Source organism: Labeo rohita, chromosome 21, assembly GCF_022985175.1.
Source record: "Labeo rohita strain BAU-BD-2019 chromosome 21, IGBB_LRoh.1.0, whole genome shotgun sequence".
Classification (NCBI taxonomy): Eukaryota; Metazoa; Chordata; class Actinopteri; order Cypriniformes; family Cyprinidae; genus Labeo; species Labeo rohita.
The window spans coordinates 29,078,728-29,101,560 of NC_066889.1; the positions used below are offsets into that span (position 1 = coordinate 29,078,728).

Sequence of the window (22,833 nt, forward strand, 5' to 3'; positions counted from 1 at the left end):
TCAGCAATTTGTAAGATGCACACTAGAATCCGTGCATCAATGCAACTTTACAAAAATAGGACGTGAGTATAAGCAACATCAGCTGCCACAATGAAAATGTCAACGACTCAAAAATCTTAAAATTAGTTTAATGACTTAATATTACATCATGATCACATAACATCAACAACTGTCAGAAGAAACTGTCTAATTCTTGCATGCACAGATCACTCCACCACAATGCTAGTGTATATTTATTATATTATTTTCAACATATTATGTTTTTTAAAAAATGCAGGGTTGTAGTTTTTTCAATCACAGTTGTGTTTGTGCCGCCAATTTGGAGCTCATGGTCATGTGTGGTGAGTCACAAGTACACACGCTCCACCAGAGGTCAACAGGTCACGCTTTTCTGTATGAATCTGCACTAAGGATTCTCCTACTTACATAATACCTTTTCCCTAATCTCTGTGAATATAACAAATAAATCTGCATTCATATGGGCATACTTTTTTAAACTCTTCAAACCTCGTAGAAATCTAAAACAAAACCAAAAATCAGAATGGGTGGTTTTTAAATAATCTCAACACAAAACAAACATGAAAACATCAACGCAAAACTAATTTCACAAACCACATTTAGATTTCTACATTAGTAGTGTTTACTAAGTGAGGCATCACTTTCACTATTACTCATGTTCGTGTTAGTGATTTGAGCATTGTAGCAACCAAACACAACACTTAACCGCATTAAAATATGCTAACAACCTCAGAACATCTTAGCAACTCCACAGCAAAGGCCCGAAAACAACCCACAACATCATAAAGTTTAGGTTTTACAAGTGTAACTCACATTTTCCTGAGTGGAAATGTAAAAATATATATTTAAGTTGGCTTGAGAAAGCCAACTTACTGATCTACTATTTAAGATTATTATTCTTCTTCTTCTGAGCCAAATTTCGGTATCTGTCTCCTCCTAGAGCTTTCAAGCTAGAACCACCAAACTCGGCCCAGACCTTCAGACTGGTCTGACTCAGTATGCTGTATCTTTTCTACCCTGGTGAAAAAACCAGCATATGCTGGTAGGTATGTTTTGATGCTGGAATGCTGCTTAGGTAGGTTCTGATGCTGGTTTAAGCTGGTCCTTTGCTGGTTCATGCTGGTCCTTCACCAGCAACATGACCAGCTTAAACCAGCAAAGGACCAGCTTAAACCAGCATCAAAACATACCTACCAGCATATGCTGTTTTTTTTCTCCAGGGTAACTGATCCAGCTTATGGTTTTCATAAACCAGACTATCAAAGCCACCAAAAATCCCATAAACTTACATTGACGGATTGTTCAAATAAGCAACACTCTTCAAACTCCCAAAATCCCTCAATCAAGCTTCCCTTCTATGTGCTATTTCTAATCCATTTAGACTAAATTCAAGCTTCCACTCTAATATTTCTAATCTATCGAGCTATCTAAATCATGCTAGCAACTTGCTAATCATGCTAACAACATGCTAATAACTTGCTAATCATGATAGAAACATGCTAGCAACTTGCTAGCAACATGCTAATCATGCTAACAACATGCTAGTAATGTGCTAATCATGCTAACAACACGTTAGTAACATGCTAATCATGCTAACAACATGCTAGTAACATGCTAATCATGCTAACAACATGCTAGTAACATGTTAATCATGCTAACAAAATGTTAGTAACATGCTAATCATGCTAGCAGCGTGCTAGTAACATGCTAATCATGCTAACAACATGCTAATAACTTGCTAATCATGATAGAAACATGCTAGCAACTTGCTAGTAACATGCTAATCATGCTAACAACATGCTAGTACCGTGCTAATCATGCTAACAACACATTAGAAACATGCTAATCATGCTAACAACATGCTAGTAACATGCTAATCATGCTAGCAGCATGCTAGTAACATGCTAATCATGCTAACAAAATGCTAGTAACATGCTAATCATGCTAGAAGCGTGCTAGTAACATGCTAATCATACTAACAACATGCTAATAACATGCTAATCATGCTAGAAACATGCTAGCAACTTGCTAGTAACATGTTAATCATGCTAACAACATGCTAATAACTTGCTAATCATGATAGAAACATGCTAGCAACTTGCTAGTAACATGCTAATCATGCTAACAACATGCTATTAACGTGCTAATCATGCTAACAACACGTTAGTAACATGCTAATCATGTTAACAACATGCTAGTAACATGCTAATCATGCTAGCAGCGTGCTAGTAACATGTTAATCATGCTAACAACATGCTAGTAACTTGTTAATCATGATAGAAACATGCTAGCAACTTGCTAGTAACATGCTAATCATGCTAGTAACTTGCTAATCATGCTAACAACATGTTAGTAACATGCTAATCATGCTAACAACATGCTAATAACTTGCTAATCATGCTAACAACATTAGTAGCATGTTAATCATGCTAACAACATGTTAGTAACTTGCTAATCATGCTAGAAACATGCTAGCAACTTGCTAGTAACACGCTAATCATGCTAACAACATGCTAGTAACTTGCTAATCATGCTAGCAACATGTTAGTAACATGCTAATCATGCTAACAACATGCTAGCAACTTGCTAATCATAATAGAAACATGCTAGCAACTTGGTAGTAACATGCTGATCATGCTAACAACATACTAGTAACATGCTAATCATGCCAACAACATGCTAGTAACTTGGTAATCATGCTAACAGCATGCTAATCATGTTAGAAACATGCTAACAACATGTTAATCGTGCTAGCAACGTGCTAGTAACACGCTAATCATGTTAGAAATTTGTTACTAACATGCTAATCATGCACGAAACATGCTATCAACATGCTAATCAGACTAGAAACATGCTAGTAACTTGCAAATTATGCTAACAACATTGTAATCAGCCTATAAAAATACAAGCAACAAGCTCATGTAAGCAATGTGTTAAATCATGCTAGCTGCTTTCATACTTTTACAACTGCTTCAAACTTTCAGGCTAGGCTTTCTCAAGCCAACTTAAAGTTTGTTCTCAAACTTTACTCGTCTAGTTTGAACCTACAATTAAGCTGAGAATAGGCTGAATTCACGTGATGTTTTCATTGATTCTTTCTGGGAGCACTTATTTAGCACTTAATCAATCAATATTTGTTAAAAACAAACGGTACTCACATCAGTATAAACACATATTGATAAATAATTAATCTTACATGAATTATTTTTAGAATGTCATCGATATTCAGCCAAATGCTGTCAAATCCAAAAGCTGAGTGCTTTTTGAAGGCGTTTCTTTATCTAAAAATCCCTCAAACTATCAATCTTTTCTATAGAAAGGCGTGGCTAAAGTTTCCATTTAAGGAAAACGAGGCTTCGGTGACGTCATACGCTAGCCAGCGCCCCTTGAGCTGAGGGAGAGCGGCGCTGCAAGTGCGCGCCTCCGCGGGCGAGGATGACGTTGGCTTGAAAAATTGAGGGAAAAATATAAATGTGGAATTAATTTTATTTTCCACATATTTCTTTCGGGTCATTCGCGTTTTGTTGTTGTTGTGAGTGAGAGAAAATCTCTTTCGGCAGCTGATGTTGATTTAGAGGGCGTTTTTTTTTTTTTGAGAGAGAGAGAGAGAGAGAGAGAGAGGGAAAGAGAGAGCGAGGGGGCGGGTGTCTCTCGCGCTCGCCTCGCGCAGCCTCACAGACGTTCATGATATCAACACACGGACGGTTTACTTCCACATTCATCGCTTATTTTCGGGGTTTTCTGGATAAACAACACCGTAATCGATGCGAGACCTTCTAACGGACATCCGCCGCTGATATTACGTTCGCGTTTTTTCGGTTTTTCTCGTTTTTCCCCCTCGGTGGAGCGTTCGTGCGTTCGTTGGATTCGTTATGAATTCCAGCCCGCTTCCAAACGGCAGACTCCTGCCGGACAGCCAGAGCTGGAACTCCTCCGGTTCCGACGAGGATCTGGACGTCGAACCGGGACCCGGGCCGCACGGAGGGGTGGCGGAATTCGGCGGGGTGCTCAGTAAGGTGAGTTAAAATACCGAATTATGCCTCCTGAACCGGGAAAGCGTATGTTTGTGTGTGTTTCCACCTGATCCGATGTAAACAAACGTCAGGCGGTTGGATGAATATCACGAAGCCTGTTAAATCGTAATCGCAAACAGTAACGTTACTCACGCCGATTTTAGTTTGGATATGTTGCATGGTGACATTATTTGCATAGTAATTAAACCATTTTACCTTTTGCGTCACTGTAATATTCCCAGTGTTTTACTTCTGATCTGTTCCTCATTACTGCCCGGGCACATGGATGTTCTTAATTGAATTAAGCACAAAACGCTGTGCAACAAATGCTATCAATGCTTAAATAATATATCATTATTTCCTCGCATCACGGTTATGTTTTCTAAGGTGCATGCTGACCATATGCTGCTCTTCAGACAGCAAGCCCCAAGGTTATATTAACCAAGACTGTTTTTTTTATATTTTATGATTAATACTTAATATGTGATGCATGGATATCTTTCTTTATGCATGTATAATTCAGAAGGGGTGCAGCAGGTTCTGGGCTGAAGCTAGAGTTAGTCAGGGTTACTAGAGTTCATCTGCTCCTCTTTTCTTCCTGATGGGATTAAAGGAGAAAACCTCTCCTCATGACTCAGACAGCTGATCATCTGTTTTTGTGATGAGAGGAGCATATTCCATTAGAGATTAGTGTGTTATTCCACATGCAACGACTTAATCCCTCTCTCTTTTGAATGAGATCTAAAATATAATCAATTGTTTTACTGTGCATCAGCTGTTTACTGTCATAAGTCATCAGTATGGCTGTGTGCGCACTCTTAAATACAGCTTTTGTTTTCTTATAACAGTTGTGTTTCTCTACAGTGGACTAACTACATTCACGGATGGCAGGACCGCTGGGTCGTGCTGAAGAACAACACCTTGAGTTACTACAAATCCCAGGACGAGCGCGAGTACGGCTGTCGCGGATCGCTGTGCCTCAGCAAGGCTGTCATCACAGTGAGTATCCCGGGGGAAAGATCCTTCCAGACAGCCGTGGGAATTTCAGAGCCGAGCCAAAATTAGAATGATGGTGTGCATTCAAAACGAAAGCTTGAATTGGATCAAATCGGAGATTGTCATGCTGGGAGCTCTAAACTGAAGTTGCATAGAGATACATGATGTTTTATTGACAATATAGACATTTTTTATTATCAGCTTGATTAGACAGATAATATAAGGCCTTTTTTTTTTTTTTTTCAAAATTTTCATAATTCTAATTTTTGCATGCCAGCTTTGGGATTACTAAGCATCTTTTTAAACATTATAATGTTTTAATGCCTCATTAGAATTGAGGCATGTGATTTCACACTAATAACCCTGTTTTTGTATAATTCAGTGAGTTGAATGCATTATTGAAACTTCACTGATTGTTTATTGGCTGTTAAAGGTTGTCTCAAAGATATGAACAAACATTCTTCCAGTAACGTTAATAGAATGTTCATTCTATTGTAATGTTATCTGGTATTTAGAAACATTCTAAAACAATGTTGTTCATTGTTTTTCTAAAACATTTTAGTTGGACGTTTGTCAAACCTTTTTTAAACGTTAATACTTATGGTTCAGAGAACGTGCAAAAGTAACATTCCTGTAATGTTTGCAAAATGATAAAATGGAACATTCTGTTATATTTTTTTTTAACTTTCAGATAACCAAGAAAAAACTTCAGAGAACATTCATAAATAACATTTAACGGGAACGTTAGCCAAATGTATGTTTGTTAACTGGGTCTGTATTGCTGCATCTCTAGAAATTAGATTTGGTATGATGATTGTGCTTCATCTAAAATGATTATCGCTGAGGCAGTAGATGTGCTGAGAGCCCTTTTTAGGGCAGTGGAGAGGAGAAAAGAGATTGACGGAGGACAGACACAATTCTTTGCCACAGGCAGCCGGCCAGGCACAGACAGACTGTGGCCTATTTTCCCCCCATTCATGCTAAAATCACACTTACGCACACGCACCTGAGAAAGCTGCGAGCCACTGTGAACGTTGCCTTTTAATGTGTCATGATTGATTCAGACCGAGTAGTGGCAACTATTGCTGAATGTATTTAGTATCTATTGCACGCATAATGCTCAGATTTAGTTTTGATTGCTTATGATCTGATTTGGGCCGGACAAACAGAATGAAATGAGAATTCCCTGCATTGCGCTGAAGATTAACTCATGACCACACACAGATTTCGACATGTGCAGCAGCAGTCCATGCATACGCTGTGCCCGTATTATCTTGCGTCACCACTGAAAATGAGGAAACAGGGCGAAGGTTGTGTTGTTATGGAGACCGCTGGAGAGGTACAAGTCCTTATGCTGACCCTGTTACCAGTAGTCCTTCAATGATTAAACGAAAACTCTTACTGAAGATAGAGGGAAAGGAACAGACAAGCACTTTCTGATACATTTTATCTGTAAGGAAATGTATTAAACACAGCAAATACAGGAAGTGAATGGCGATTGAAGGGTTTTATAGGTTTGTGACCGTGTGCACAGCCTGCGCTCAGGTAGTTCACGTTTAAAGCTGCAGGTCACTGCTGTTCGACATTCTAATTTGATGCTTTGCATTTTGGCTGTGAGCAAGAGAAAAATGGCTCCTTTGTTTCAAAACTTGAGAGTGACTCTTTTCCAGCTGTGTATTTGTTGAATTTCAACCATTATGGTTAGTCGTAAATATTAACTTTGGTATTAAACGTAAGCGTGTGTTTAGAAATGTGTGACATTTAGTGTCCAAAATTAACTTTGACACCAGCCAGTGGTGAATGAATTTTTAAGCTACAAATATTCTCTACTGGCCTTTCTTGAAGGCTGTTTGGCATTCAGTGTATTTATTTATTTTATTAGTGTAAAACACTGCAGGTCATTATATATTATATGCACATCTCTATCTGTCCAAAATCTTTCAATATTGTAATTTGTTTATAATATTGTATTTGGCTTAATGCAAGAAACATAGTTTTTGGAAAATGATGCACAGGCCTTGGTGAATGTTTTATTCAGTTGACAGTCAGACGTTGGATTTCAACCATGCATTATTGCAGTTCCTTATAAATTTACCACTGTGTTTAAAGGGTACACCTTTCCATGTAATCTTAAGAGGACAAAAACAAAAACATTTGCTGAGTGCTTCTAAACCTTCTATTTCTTTTTCTCAGTAAATCTTTCTCTAAGAATGCCGCTCTGGAATACGAAGCAGCTTTATTCCGATTGATTCAGCACACACGGCAGCAATCTGTCCTCGTAAATCCTCACAAAAAACAGGTTATTGTGTCATTCTGCTCTTCCTGCCTGCGATTACGCTGTCCTCACATGACTCACACATACTTAAACCACACACACAAACGGGACCACCCTAAAATCAGACCGGCTTAACCCTTGCAGACACAACAGGATTACATTGTCCATGTGAAGACCTAATTCAAACCCAGAATGCCTCATTATGTGTCCCTGTAAAACTGGGTCTAGCTGGTTCAGCGCTCAGATCAGCACACATGCTGGAATTCGTGTTAATTGTGCTTTTTGTGAGACACTCGAGCTGTTGAATTGGACTTGATTAGATTTGTGAATGTCAGACCTCAGGAGATGGAGACGGGTTGTGAAAGATCAATCAGTATGATGACAAAAACAATTTCACAGGCAGTCGGTCTGATTCAATCTGTCTGTCAGCATCACTTAATGAATTCAATGTGCTGTTTTACTATTGCATGATTTCACATTGAAACTCAAACAATACCTTTCCTATTGCCTATGCATGGGGTTAGTGAGATGAATAAACTTTACTCCATAAAGTGACAACATTTTTACAAGAGTTAAAATTTTTATAATTACCTTATTTAATGTATCTGTGTTGTCTTTTAGGTCAGTTTTTAGGTCAGTAACCAGTTTAACCTGTGTGGATCTAAATGCAATGCTGCAATCAACACACATTCATTTTCACATTTGTGACCCTGGACCACAAAACCAGTCTAAAGTAGCACAGGTATATTTGTAGCAATAGCCAAAAATACATTGTATGGGTCAAAATGATTGATTTTTCTTTTATGTCACATATCATTAGGATGTTAAGTAAAGATCATGTTCCATGAAGATATTTTGTAAATTTCCTACCATAAATATATCAAAACTTAATTTTGCGGTTAGTAATATGCATTGCTGAGAACTTAATTTGGACAACTTTAAAGCTGATTTTCTCATTATTATTATTTATTTATTTATTTATTTTTTTTTGCACTGTCAGATTTCAGATTTTCAAGTAGTTGTATCTCAGCCAAATATTGTCCTATCCTAACAAACCATACATCAATGGGAAGCTTATTTATTCAGCTTTCATGATGCCAGTTGAGTTTTTTGCTCATTATGTTGAATTTGGGGGGGCATTTCTTTGCCCCAAACATCTGCTAATTTTTAAATTTAGTGTGCAACTAAATTTCAGATTCTTCCCCAGCTTAAATTTTTGATTTTATTAATGTCTTGTCTTTTCTAAGAAAAGCAAAGAGAGTTTTTTTTGCTTGTTACTTAAGAAGTATTAAAGATATTGTAATAGCCTTTTCAACCAAGGACCTCTAGTTGAATTGACACAGAAAGATTCTTGAGACATTTTGTCTTTGGTAAGTAAGCAGCAATATACAGTTGTGTTAGCAGGTAGTTTAGGTTCTTTTCTGTGCTTCATTTCGTAGCGTTTTGAGTTGGACCTGCTATCAACGGGCGTATTCAGCCCAAGAAAAAAAAAACATCAATACAGCGACCGCACCACACAGCTTTCAGCGCTCACAGTGCATTGAACTTGAACTATGTGCTTTCGCCTGCCAAGTTTTACGCTCACGTGAGCTGGGTTTTCTCTCGCCCTTTTGCTCTCTTGCTAAGCTCTCCCAAAGCGTGGCCCGTAAACACGCAATTTTTCTTTGAGCTGCGCTGGACCTGGACTATGTCATGATCTGACAGGAGCAGAGGGGAAGTTCTCTGTCTCTCAGTGTGTCAGGGATATGGGGAAGGACAGGTACGCACAGGTACAGGTTGTTCTGGTGCAGGGCGGATCATTGCAAAGGCCGCCGTGGGATCTAAAGTGCAGAGTTTGGCGCATGTCAGGACAGGCAAAGTTCTTACTAGAGCTGAGTTTACAGGTAAATGCAGTAGAGGAAAGGCCAGTGTTTGGATTGCACCATTCTTACCATTTGCAAGCTTAAAGAGGTGCTATTATGCTTTTTCACTTCTTGAACTTTAGTAAGTGTATGGTGTGTATCTTTGGGAATAAAAAAGATCTCAAATCTCAAAGTCCACTCCAAAAGGAGAGATTTCGTTTTTAAAAAAATCCCTTTTCAAGAACTATAACGAACCTTTGGACTACAACGTTTGTTTTCTGCATGCAATGATGTCACAATGCGGTCCATTATAATATCATTAAATTAAATCCCGCCCATGGAAATTCAAATTGTTAGAGGGAGGGTAAGGATGAGGTGGGGGATTAGCCTAACTTTAGCGATGCAGCGTGGAGAACTGCTTTAACAAGCCGCAGCACAGCGGGGATACACACAAGCATTGCTAATCAGCGATGATGTTCTTTGATAATGTTAGGCTGCTTTTAGCCTTATGCTGGAGCTGGTTTCGGGCAATGAAACTAAGTATGTAAATAATTAAATACATTAGCACGATAATATCATGTATTGGTGATCTTGCAGGCTGATGATAGGACCCTACACTAGCGTATTATTTACTCACCCTCCATGCAACCTAGGTGTATATGACTTCCTTCTTTCACACGAATGCAATCGGAGTTATATTAAAATTTAGCCTGGCATTCCCAAGCTTTAGAATGGCATAGACGGGTGTTTCTCCTCATTAAACCTGGAACTAATCGAGCCTAATGTACCAGGCTGGGAAAAATGTATTGTAATAATGTAAATTATGTTAAAAATAATGTGTTTCTTTTCGAACCACCAAGCATGAAAGCATGTATTTTGTTGTGATCCCAGTGGAAATATTAATAGAGCAAGTGAAACAAGCAGAAAAATCCTTAATGTTGAGCCCTGGAAGGTAGTTGCATGAGTGGAGAGAAGTAAAAGACACGGGAGGAAAAGCAGAAACTGTAAAGGCGATTTGAATGTGGAAACAGTGTGTGTCAAGTTACTCTGGTGTTTTGACCTGATGGTTTTTTGTTTCTTTTTACTGGTTTTATTAGAGAGAAAATGGATCAAGTTGAGGTCTTCTTCTTGATGATGTGTGTGCTTTCTTTGGTGTTCAAACCCTGCAGGTCCTGTGTGTATTCTCCTGTGGGTTTTTTTTTTTTTTTTTTTTTTTTTTAGATGATTTATGTGGGTTTGGACTGATTATCGCTCGGATTGCTCTCAGTCCTGAACCGGCTTCATCTATCCAAATCTAAACCACAAGAAAACCTGTTCAAAACTGCAACCAGATGAGTTGCCAACCCATCAGTCTTCTGTAAACACAACCGACTTGATCCGCATGTAGCTGAACTGCTCTGTCGCCTCAAAACGGGAAAATTATTCTATGATCTTCGCCATATTTACATGCCAGCTTTTAATTAGAAGTCATTTACACATAAATGTCTCACCAAATGAGCACATGCGATAAAGCAGCAACTGCGTGTTTATTCAGCACAGAAAAGGAGTCAGTTGTCATCAGTTTATAACAGCTACACTGAAAGAAAGAAATGAAGAGCAGAGATTGTTTTTATGGAGGCGCATCTTTTATGTCAGCAGCGGTCACCAGGGTTCAGTAAACGGTGTGTGAAAGCCTTTCAGACATTAAATGAAGCTGCTGTCTGGTAAAATAAAATGGCAGCTTTGGTACTTTTTGTCATTGCAGACCATCGCTGCAAGAAGGCATGCATTACTTTAGCCTAAAAATGTTCATTTTTGTCAAACTGAGGTCAAGGTTTCAATGTCTTCATAACTGAGTTGAATCATTTCTAAAACTATCCATGCATGCATTGTTTCTGACACCTGCCTCTTTTTATGAAGTAGGCTAATTCTTAAAATTAATAAATCACTTAACAGCAATGCCCATCACTTTTAGCACGTATATACACACATTGGCCTGCTGAATATTTGATAAAGGCAACTGTGTTTGTAGTTACAGCTGCCAGAGAGAAAGGGAGTCATGTGCATTTTAAAATGTCAATGACTTTTTGTGTGTGTGTGTGTGGTTGAGTTTGCATTTCGATTAGTGTGCTGTGCTAAACCCCAGAGGAGTGCTATCAAGCGGCTTGTTCTCATTCTAACAGCTATTGTGTGCGTGTCCTCACCTTCTGTCACATGGTAAACTCTAGGCTCGTCATCTGAAGTCATGGCTGTGCCTTGACCTGTTTTGGGCTACAACCACAAACCATAAAGTAGTGCACTTTCTTGCATTTGCACAGACGATAGGAGTAGCTCTCCACGTCTAAAACAGATGGCGGGTCCTGCCTTCCTTTCCACAGCTTGACCGGCATTGGTTTCTTTGTCGAAACCTCTCATTAGTCAGTCTTTGGAAAAGTGGTTTGAAAACGATCATTATTTTTATGCAATTCCATGCTAGTGGCACAAATACTTCACACTATCTTGTAAATTACATCATTGTATAGCTTTGTAATACTTGAAATGTGCAATTATTTTGGTCCGTTCTGGAGCTTGACTGCTGTCAGTGTCCACGTTTATTGTATGGAAAAGAGAAGCCTGACATTTTCATAAAATACAAAAACAAAACCAGAAGCACTTGTGGAGGATCTTAAAACTGGAAGAAATCTATTCCTTATTTTGTCAGCGTGTTTCAACACACAAGCCTTCAACAGAGCAAAATACAATTGTTATATTGTTATATTGTATTGTTATACAAACAAAAACAAAATTCCAACTTGCAAAAAAATTCCAACAAATCAGATGATATGATATAATTACATGACACCGAACCAAAGTTTGTAAGCCCTATTTTATAAAAAGCAAAAAAAAAAAAAAAATTTTTTTTTTTCCTATATGCATTAATTTCTACAAACACATACATATTTTTAAACATATATAAACACAGATGAGTTTCCACTTTTTTTTAAAACATTTTCAAAAATGTTGGTCAATATCACCTCCTCTTATTGGGAATGTTATGTGTTAAATGCCAGTAAACAAAAAAGAGGACATAGGATGATGGCATTTAAAATGTTTCAGCACTGCACTGGTTGCATCACCTCTTTTAATTGCACTCCTACGTTCAGTAATATGATCTATTTCACAACAAGAGGTTTCCCCAACATACACTTGTTCATAAGGGCATTGTATCAAATACATAACATTTTTAGTATTTCATGTAATGAAACTTTAAAGGAGAAGTCCACTTCCAGAAACAACAATTTACAAATAATTTACTCCCCGCCTTGTCATCCAAGATGTTCATATCTTTCTGTCTTCGCAAAAAATGACAGATCGTTCCGCTAGATAAGACCCTTCTTCCTCGGCTGGGATCATTTAGAGTCCTTTGAAGCTGCATTTAAACTACATTTTGGAAGTTCAAATCAGGGGCACAATTGAAGTCCATTATATGAAGAAAAATCCTGAAATGCTTTCCTCAAAAACCATAATTTCTTTACGACTGAAGACAGAAAGACATGAACATCTTGGATGACAAGGGGGTGAGTAAATTATTTGTAAATTGTTGTTCTGTAAGGGGAATTCTCCTTTAACATCACATAAACCGATTAGATTAGTATGGTTGGTGAACACACTTATTGTGGTTGTGAAGATCGACTGGAGATGTTTTGTTGTGCTTCGTCACTTTAAATCTTGAGACAGTTGCTGCAGAGCTGCTGGAAAGTTCGATTAGCCCAATTCTGCTGTAGCCATCGAGCGCCTCGGGCTTTCAGAGGGCTTTTGTTAAAATGGGTTCGAGTGAATCTGTGTGTAAAGGTGTCAAACGGGCTCCATTACGGATCAAACGGTCAGTGAACCCTGAAACGTCCTGTAAAGAAAACCGATGCTGACATGAGGTGGAGGTGCGAGCGGCGTGGAGACACAGGGATGTGGGAGGGAATGATCTGTGATATTTTTAAAAGGGTGGAACGAGTGAAAAAAGGAGGCTGTGTGGATCTGAAATAGAATGGAAAGAGAGGTGTACGACTGTCCTGTTGTCTGAAACAGGAAGTTTGCTCCCTTGTGCCCTCCTGCTGATGAATTCCTGTTTGGTGACCCTAGGGTCGAATCAGAAAGTCCCTCTGCTCATCTCTCCTGTCTTCTACTTCCTTCCTCCTAGATTTGCTCTAACCAGAACTCTGTCTGGACATATAGATGCACTTTAACCTGTCAATAACAGCGGGTTAGTTAGTCATATGACATGCTCTTTTCCTTTGCATCCTGTGTCCTAATCTGTGGGTCAGCATGGTGTGTTTCCTTTGTTCAAGCTGAAGTCCTACCTTCCTGTGTTTCTGATTGCCCAAAGCACAGATGCAATACTGAATTGCACCGTAAACAGCAATTTACCTATTATTTATGAGCCTTAACATCCATCTCTAACCAGCTCCTGATATCATTATTGCTTACTTGCTTACATTATTATGCTTACCTCACACCCTGGACATGTTGTCGTCATGGTTGTTTGTGATTCGACACACCACACCTCGGTTGAGACATTTGTTCTTTAAATGTAGACCTCGAAATGTCAGGATGCGGCTACTGTGAATATGATTTTAGGAAGTAATTGACATACAGATTATTGTTATTTAATCATTTAATTGTCTTTTTGGTTAAAGAAAATAAAAATGTCCTCACCTCAGGCCATCCAAGATGTAGATGAGTTTGTTTCTTCATCAGATTTGAAGAACTGTAGCATTCCATCGCTTGCTTACCAATAGATCATCTGTAGTGAATGGGTGCCGTCAAAATGAGAGTCCAAACAGCTGATAAAAACACACCACTCCAGTCCATCAATTAACATCTTGTGAAGCAAAAAGATGCATATTTGTAAGAAACACATTCATCATTAAGACGTTTTAACTTCAAACTGTCGCTTCTGGCCAAAATGTTAAAACTCCCAAGAAGACCGTTATTCTGCGAACATTAGGCACATTGTGATGTTTTCACTTTTGCTCTGTGGCACATTGAATAATTTAAAATATATTGTAAAACTGTTGTCAAAGGCCTATAAAGTACATTTAATTAGGCAACAGAGAGCTTTTAGTCCATTTGTTTTGTGCTACAAATAAAATTAGGCGTCAAATGACTAAATAAATGCACTCTCCCATCGGTTGTACTTCTGTTTTCTTTTTCGCAATCTTAAATAATTAAACTTAGTTGATTATGCAGATAGTTATAATGGATTACAAACCATAGGTGTGTCTTGCTTGTATAATTGTAATGAATAATCAGATTTCATGGCCTTTAGATGTAGTATTTACTCTGGATGCATCTGTATGTTTTCTTTAAGATAAATTAGTGCTCTAGCTTTACAAAAGCCATACAGCTGTGTTTTACTGTCTGGATGCTGTACATAATGCACCATTCTTATGTTGCCGCACACGTTGTGTTGATTATTGTCCTATTACTGGGATATTGTATATGTGACATTTAATTTAGTTGTTGACACAATGCTAAATTTCACAGGCTCCCTCACTGTCTGTCTCCTTGTGCCGTTGTGACTTTGCACACGTAGGCCTGCGTGTGTGTATGTGCGTGCATGCTGAGAAGCTGATCTTTGGAAAGGGAATGAATGCGTCCACCCAGAGTGTTTGAAGCTCAGTTCACGTGTAGGACAGAAGATTTCCAAAATGCAGAGAGAAAGCAAGAGCTTTTCAATTTTCAATTTTTCACTCCTACTGTAATATTTGCACAATGATGGTTAATATTAACCATCATTGTCAACCATTACTGACCATGGTTAATATTAATGTTTTGTTAATATTAATGAGTTTCGCGTTTATCTGTGTCATTATATATTTTACTAGTGTTTTAATGAGCTGATCAAAGATGTGTGGTGAAATTGTTTTACAGTTCTACTAAAGCATGTTTACCCACAATGCAGCACTATCTGAGATAGAAACACTCAAATCAACAAATACCTGTCCTGTTTAACATCTGTGTGTCAGTGTTGTGATATGTGTTTGTGTACATTGGCGAGAGATTGATGGTGTTTCGCAGGTTAACTCAGTCCCATAGTGACAACCCTTGTGTTTATTTTAGTGTCTTTTCTCAGTACCCGCTGTGACCCTCTTGGGGTCCCCTGCATTGCCCACCATGTCTCGATTTTCCATTCCCAGAATCCCGCTCGGTGCTTTTCCCATACAGGCAGTAGAATGTTCCTGTGTCAGTCTGTTCTGGGTTCCATGCACAAATATAAGCACTCCTAAATCTAAACGGACATTTTCAACATCATAACAGCCGTTTTTCAAACACTGTCGTTGTAAATGCATAACAGATCTGACCGACTGAGCTCGTTCCAGTGCATTCTGGGATCGCAAATTGCATCTTATAAGGCAGCAAAATGTTGCTGGGTTATGAAAAGTCGCTTAGTTTTCTCACAGAGCTCTGAGTTTGTGTTTCTATGTAAAGACTGTTTGAGGCCTCTGGCTCTCTGTTTTTATTGTCGTGGTCGTGTTTTGTGGTGTGATAAGTGTTAATCATCCTCGCTCAGATGCGAGGCTTTGTCTCCGGTCTCATTAAAGCCTGTTTCAGTCCTCATGTGTTGTCCTGTCATGCCTCTTCATATTGTGATTAGTGTCAGGAGCCCCACGCTTCACCCATAAGACCAGGTGCCTGTCATCTTGGGTGTGGGGTTTTCTAATGCTCTGTCTCTGTTGATGTAGCCTGATATGCATCTCAGGTTATTAATTATGTTTAGTTTGTGTCATTTCCTGTGAATGAAAGCAAAATATATAGACTGTTTTCTTTTTTTATAGCACTGCACTAGGTGGTTACATGGAAAAACAAACATAAATTGAGATTTCCCTGAAGTGGTTGTGTCAGATCCATTCTTAACTCACAAGTCTGAATCAGTTCTTTGAATAGTTCAAATGACTCACTCACTAAACTTCAGGTCATTTCTAGGGCCCTATGGTTTCCGCGATGCAGAAAAGGCAGACGAAATTGCGGAATCCAGTCATAAAAACAGAATTTACTGTATTTGTCAAAGTTTGGATGAATTAATCAAAAGTAGATCATTACACTTAAATGAAATCACAATATGGACTAGTATCTCTAAATATTAAGCCAAAAGACTGATTTAATTATGAATAGTTCATTGCGCAGCCTCACGGTTTCATTTACTACACACAGACTGAAGTGCACGTGACGCTCATGGTGATTTCAGTGTCTGCCGTGTCGCCAAATTAGGACATAAATACATGAACAATATTTCTGAAGTTTCTTCATGAGCATTTTACCATTTCTTTTAAGGGAAACTATCGTCATATCATATACACACAGAAATGTAAAGTTATTCATGGCAACCCATCAAAAAAGTTTGGTTTAACTTATTACTATTGTTTAGTAAAATGTACATAATACTACTACTATTACTACTACTATTACTAAAACTTTATTTTATTAAGGACTAATCACAAAATATTTTTTGTAATGTTTTAATTATAATAGTAACTTTGTTTGACAAAAAAAAAAGTTTAATTTTCATTTGATTAAAAGATAAATGACATTATTTTATGCCTTCATTTGATAACCAGAAAAAATGAAATATTGTAATAAATATGGTAAAAATAAACTTTAAGTTGTTTTATGCATTCAGATAATTAGACATGCTTAAACAGAATTTGCTAACAATAAAACAGAATGTGAGAAAAAATAAAACATTTCATAGGGCTTTAAACGTGTGTTTTTTTTGGTTAAAATTTTAACAAATTGATGTTAAATTGGATAAGTTTCATGATTGTAATTAATTAGACTTGCTTTTTGATTAATTAAATGTAATTTAACCATTAAAGAAAAGAAAATTAAAATGGAAAAAACAGAAGCCAGGAAGTTAAAATGGAATTTGGAAAAAAATAAAATGGAATTTGGGAAAAAAATAAAACGGATTTCATAGGGCCCCACATTTCTTTTTAAATTAAAAAAATTAGAAAGGCTCTACACACACACACACACACACACACATTTTTTAAATATTCTGTAATATATTATTATTATTTATTTTTTTTTTTTTTTTTTCAAAATATTCTATTATTAAAAAATATATATAAAAAATAAATAATTCTATATGAATCATACTGGTGTTTTCACAGAAAGGGGGAGGCAAAAGAAAAGAAACATTGGCTTAGAGCAGTGCAGTATATCAGACTGAAGGAGAGGAGTGTTTGACTCTTCATCTGGTTTTCATAGAGCAGTGTGAGGTCTGCAGAGATCAACATCTGGCAATAATACCAAACACACACACACACTCAGACATGGCTGCTGTTAGTGTTGTGTGTGTGTGTGTTTTTTTTTTTTTTTTTTTTTTTTTTTTTTTTTTTTCTTTCAGAGGGAAATATCTCACATTTCCCAGCTGGCTCTGTGGGTCAAGGCTCTCTCTCTTTTCCTTTGGTTGTTCTGTCTAGTCCTGAATAGTCCTGATTTATCAACAACAGATTGGATTCTTGGGTCTCTCCCTCACTCAAAGCACTTTGTTTACAAATGTATAAATATTGCTGTCATTAGTAATGATGTTTGATGATCAGATCAATCTAATAAGTGTTCTCTCTCTGTCTCTGTAGCCTCATGAGTTTGACGAGTGCCGGTTGGACATCAGTGTCAACGATAGCGTGTGGTATCTACGCGCTCAGGACCCAGAGCATCGCAACCAATGGATCGAATCCATCGAGCAACACAGGGTGAGTGTCTGTTTTTACCCAGCATGCTTCTCGCTCACACAGCCAGACTATTGACTAGCAGTATTAAGTCTGGTTTGTGGCTGAGAACAGAATTTTTCTTTTTTTGTTTGTTTTTATGTGACTTATTTGGGTGGATTAATCTAATCTGGACATAACAGTCAGACATTGCTGTCTTGTTTACCCTGTTACTAAAATAGTAAACTCAGAGTAAGTTATTTACCCTTCCAGAGGCTGCTTGCTGAGTCACAGAACTAAATAATGTGTTGAGATGAGAAATCTGATATAAAAGACTGACTGTGTGTGGAATTATGATTGTGATTCAGTCTGTTTACATCATCCGAGTGGCAGAGCACTGAAGTGACTTAAACACGCACACAGACAGGAAGTCAGGTTTGGTCACAAACACGCAATTCTATGGCAACGCAAATAAAAACAATGATGGCGACCATACGTGAAACGTCATACAGGAGTTTGCATGTACAAACACATGTGTGCGCTAAAAGAGTGAACATAAAACTCGCATAGCTGTAGTAAAATACTCTTTAGAGTGAAAGGATGTGGGCAGGTACAGACAGCGCAGTGGGTGGGGGTGGGGGTGGGGACAGAAAACCACTGTGGTTGAAATCAAATTCAAGAAGTGAAGAAAAAACGAAAACAAAGGCTGGGGAGAAGAAAAAGGTGAGGGATGTCATGATATGAGGTACCGAGTGACAAAAAACATGAAAAAGTATCTTTGTATCTATAATTAATTAAATAATAATAGATATTAGAAACAAAATAATTATATATGATATTAAGATAAATTATATATAAATGTAGTTTATAAATAAAATAATTATAAACTAATACATAATTATATGTAAGATAAGTGATTAATATTCTAAAATAAACCTAATTATTTTATTTTTAATTTATTTTCATTAATTCACAAATAAAATTAATAAAATATATACAATTAAATAATCATAGTTCATTAATAAAACAAGAAAAATTATTGAATTTGATTCAAGTATTTTCCAGGTCTGGAAAAGTATGGAAAAAAAAGAGAGTATGGAAAAATATTTGTGTTTCCAGACTTTTGCCCCTGTTTAGTTGTTGGGTTTTTTTAAATAATAGAAAATTAAGAATTTAATGAAAATTAATTATTGTACAAGAAGTGAGGTTTTATGGCAGCTGTTTAGTGATTCTTTAGTGATTCTCAAATATGACTGAATGAATTCACCGTTCATGTTGGGTTTCTTCTTGCTATATTCAAGGGCCTTTGAAAAAAATAAAAAATATACAGGCTTTTATGTGCGCGTAAGAAACCATTAAACTTAGCATTTAGGACGATGCACACTGAGCAACCTATTGTGCCATCTGCCCATTTCGCTGTGCACAAAAGAAATATATAAGTGTGCAAAAAATTCCCATGCACATGTAAATAGTTTCTCAAGGGCACAAAAAATGTTTCTTTTGTGCATGTGAAAGTCTGTATTATTTATTTATTTATTTATTTATTTATTTATTTATTTATTGTTATTTTAGGAGCTTTGTATGTTGTCACTTTGAGAAAATCAGTTTAAAAAAAACATTAAAAAATATTTACAGATGCCTCTACTATATACCAAATGTAAAGCTGAAAATAATGCTCTATGAGCTATTTGTTAAATGTGGTCTGAAAATCTAATGAGAGGTTTGGAAATTTGAGTCTGGAAAAGTGTGTTCCATTTGAAATGGAAAATATATAGGAGCCCTGATAAAAGTAATTCATAAATAAAATCAAAAATGAATTATTAATGAATTAATTAAAATAAATTAATTAAGTGATTATTACTAATTTTGAAATTTCATAAAAATATTTAATTTTAGCTACATATTCCAGCCTGTGTGTGTGTGTGTATTGCTCTGCCTCTTTCAGCATCTGTCTGCTGAGTTTGCACAAGTGTTTGTGTCATGAGGACACACCCTGATCCACACATGCTTCTGATTTCTGCTGCCCAGGGCAGGAGGAGGGGGTTTCACTCTTGCACATACGTATTTCCCCCGTCCATTCATTCTTCTCTTGCCTCGAGGATGACCCGTCTCTGATAGTGACTCACACTCACGCGACTCTTCTTGGAACAGGCCTCTCGGTCTGAATCACTGCTGAAATCCTTCCCAAGGATTTCCCAATCCTTTCCCTCTGTCTCTCAGCTCATTAGGGTACAAAGGGAGTAGTCCAGAACCACAGGCGCAGCTTTAGCATTGAATGTTATTAATTCAGACGCCATTATATGACATGACAGGTGGATTTTTTGCTGTTGAATTGTCTTTAAAAATCCTGTTGTGTGGGATCCTGGTTGTAGAAATGACAACAGCATAACATAGTACATTTGCACCTTTATTTACAAATCTGTGGCTTGAGTTACATGAGGATATGACACGGACCCGTATGGGTGGAGCTGTTCAGATGTGCCCTGTTGTTGCAGATTGTGAGTGTAATCTGTCCATCTAATCAGAGCTGTATTGTGTTAAGCCATTCAGTCTCACTGTGTCAACACCACACACTCCCAATAAAGCTACTGGAAAAGAGGTGCTCTTGTGTATCTAAAAGGTGTGCTTAATATCGTCGCTTCAAAACATCAGCCCTGACTCGCTCCTTATTAGGGTTACTATCCTAATTAAACCTAAAAACATTTAAAAACATCTGCTGTCACTTGAAATAAAATAAATGCAAATTCAAATAATAATTTTTATATATATATTTTTATATATATCTAAAAAGTGATTAAATTAATTTTTTTAAAGAAAAAAAAATTATAAAATATATATTTTTTTGTATTAATGTATTATTTCAATTAAATATATTTTATATTAATGTTTTTATAATATATTTTTTTTCTTTTTTTTTTTAAGTAATAAATTAAAATATTTGTGAAAAAAAATGAAATGTAATTTCAGTCAGTACTAAAATAACTAAAACTGAAATATATATATATATATGGGGAAAAACATTACTGAAAGTGCAACTTTTTAAACCAGTTTCTGTTTTTATTCTTTTTTTATTTTTATTTTTTTATTTTAAATGTTTTAATTTTAGTTATCAAGTTGAACTAAATTAAAATGAGAAATTTTGGCAACTAACTGAGATACTATTTTAGTTTTTATTAATATTTTGAATCCGTTTTTATTTTTATTCTTTTTTTATTTTATTTTTTTTTGGTTGTCATTTATTTAGTTTTAATTTTAGTCAACTATTATAACCCTGCTCAAAATATGAACAAAAGCTATAATAGTATAAATGATACTAAAATAATATCCTTTAATGATACTGCTGCTGAATTAAACATATTACAATGACCTCTCATTTTCTCTCTCTCCTGCTGTCTTTTGCAATCACTTGATTAGGTTTATTGATTTGGTGTGTGTGTGTCTGTGATACGGCATTAATGAATGTTATCATCCTGAAGTTTATCATCTACGCTCCAGCCTCTGAGGCTATTGATTGTGTAACAAAGACACAGACGTTATTTTTGACTTCTGATTGGTCAGTGGAGGCGTTATCAGTGCCATAGTCGCAGTAAGAGTGCGCTTGATTGGCTGGAGTGAATGCGGGACTGACCTGTCTTCGGTTGACACACTAAATGCTATTCTCTGGTTCTATCCGATAGTTACCTCAGATTCTGCCCACTCAACCGTACGTGAACTCACTGTTGCCGTCTAGTGCTGAACAAGGTTTAATTCCTCACTAAAGACAGTGTGTATTTACAGTATAGCATACTTCATACTACATACTGTGCACTAAATGTGAGTTTTTTTCATGTGCATATCCAAAATGAGCTATACAGTATGCCATGTTTACCATGATTATTCTCAACTCATTATTTCATTAGCCTGCAAATGACAGTTTCACACAGTTTGACTAAAATTGTTAAATATTAAAAATGGATGTTAAAAATATGCAAAATAACATGCAATATATGTAAGGTCATGTGACAACAATGTTGCACAGTAGTTTGAAGTGCGTGTCGTTGCATGTTACATATTGTTTCTAATTTTAAATTCAGTTTTTCATTTAGCAGAAAACCAAAAATAAAGTTTATTTAATAATCAATAAAAAAAAAAAAATAATAATAATCAACACTCAAATAAAATGAGTTGTACAAACATTTAGAAAACTGAAAATAAATTCATTATATTTAAAAGTGATTTAATAATCAACATTTAAATAAAAACTAAGTTGTATATAATTTTTAATAATAAATTGTTTTGTTGTAATATGAATATTTAAACAGTGAAAATAAAAAAAAATAAATAAAATTCCTGATACATTTATTTAAACATACATCAAATAGCGAAGACAACACTAACAGGTTTAAGTAAAAATATAAGGATTTTTTAATATGCATATATTTAGCATCTAGACATTTCTTCAAAACCATTTCAGTGGAAAACAAAAATTGTTAATCCAGGTGAAAAAAATATTTGGTTGCATCACTAATTGTTTCACATACTGGTTTTGAAAAATAGTATATACTATGTAGCGCACAGCAAATAGAATACTAGTATTTCACATTGAACATACTCAGATGAAGTCATCTGTGTTTTTGGGTAAAATCTTGTCATAGATAAACCAAGATTGATCCCGCCTCCCCCCATTCAGTTGTTTTGACTCTTATCTGCTCTGACAGGTGTACATATCTTTATTAATAATAGATTGTTTTGACTGAAGTCGTGTGTGTTTACAGCCAGTTCTTATCTACAGGAAAGGTTTGTTTGTGTAGGTGTATGTGTGTATTCCTATTTCTCTGTGGGCTTTGTGTTTCTGTCTGTGTGTGTGTTTGGACTGAACTGAGATTCACTTGATTCGTTTCAGCATGCGGAACGTCGTAAGGGAAGTAGTTGATTTTCAGATTGTATTTCATTCCCTCTTTCAAATTGACTGGATTGGGTGAGTTATTAATGTGGCACAGAGGTCAAATTTGTTCATCTGGAGGAGAGATACAGTAACCTGGGCT

General features: G+C 36.4%; 1 protein-coding gene across 2 annotated transcripts in view; it reads left to right on the top strand.

Annotated features, from left to right (window-relative positions):
- The first annotated feature begins 3,413 nt into the window (after window positions 1–3,413).
- The window catches only part of LOC127152402 (ceramide transfer protein), a 34,131-nt gene continuing 14,711 nt past the window's right edge, over window positions 3,414–22,833 (top strand). Inside the window, exons 1-3 of one of the 2 annotated variants that reach the window (XM_051093039.1) lie at window positions 3,414–4,034; window positions 4,896–5,030; window positions 17,738–17,854. In XM_051093039.1, coding sequence (XP_050948996.1) covers window positions 3,891–4,034; window positions 4,896–5,030; window positions 17,738–17,854 — 396 coding nt within the window. In that variant the 5' untranslated portion in view covers window positions 3,414–3,890. The remainder of the gene's footprint in view (window positions 4,035–4,895; window positions 5,031–17,737; window positions 17,855–22,833) is intronic. The other variant, XM_051093040.1, reaches the window with a different exon arrangement.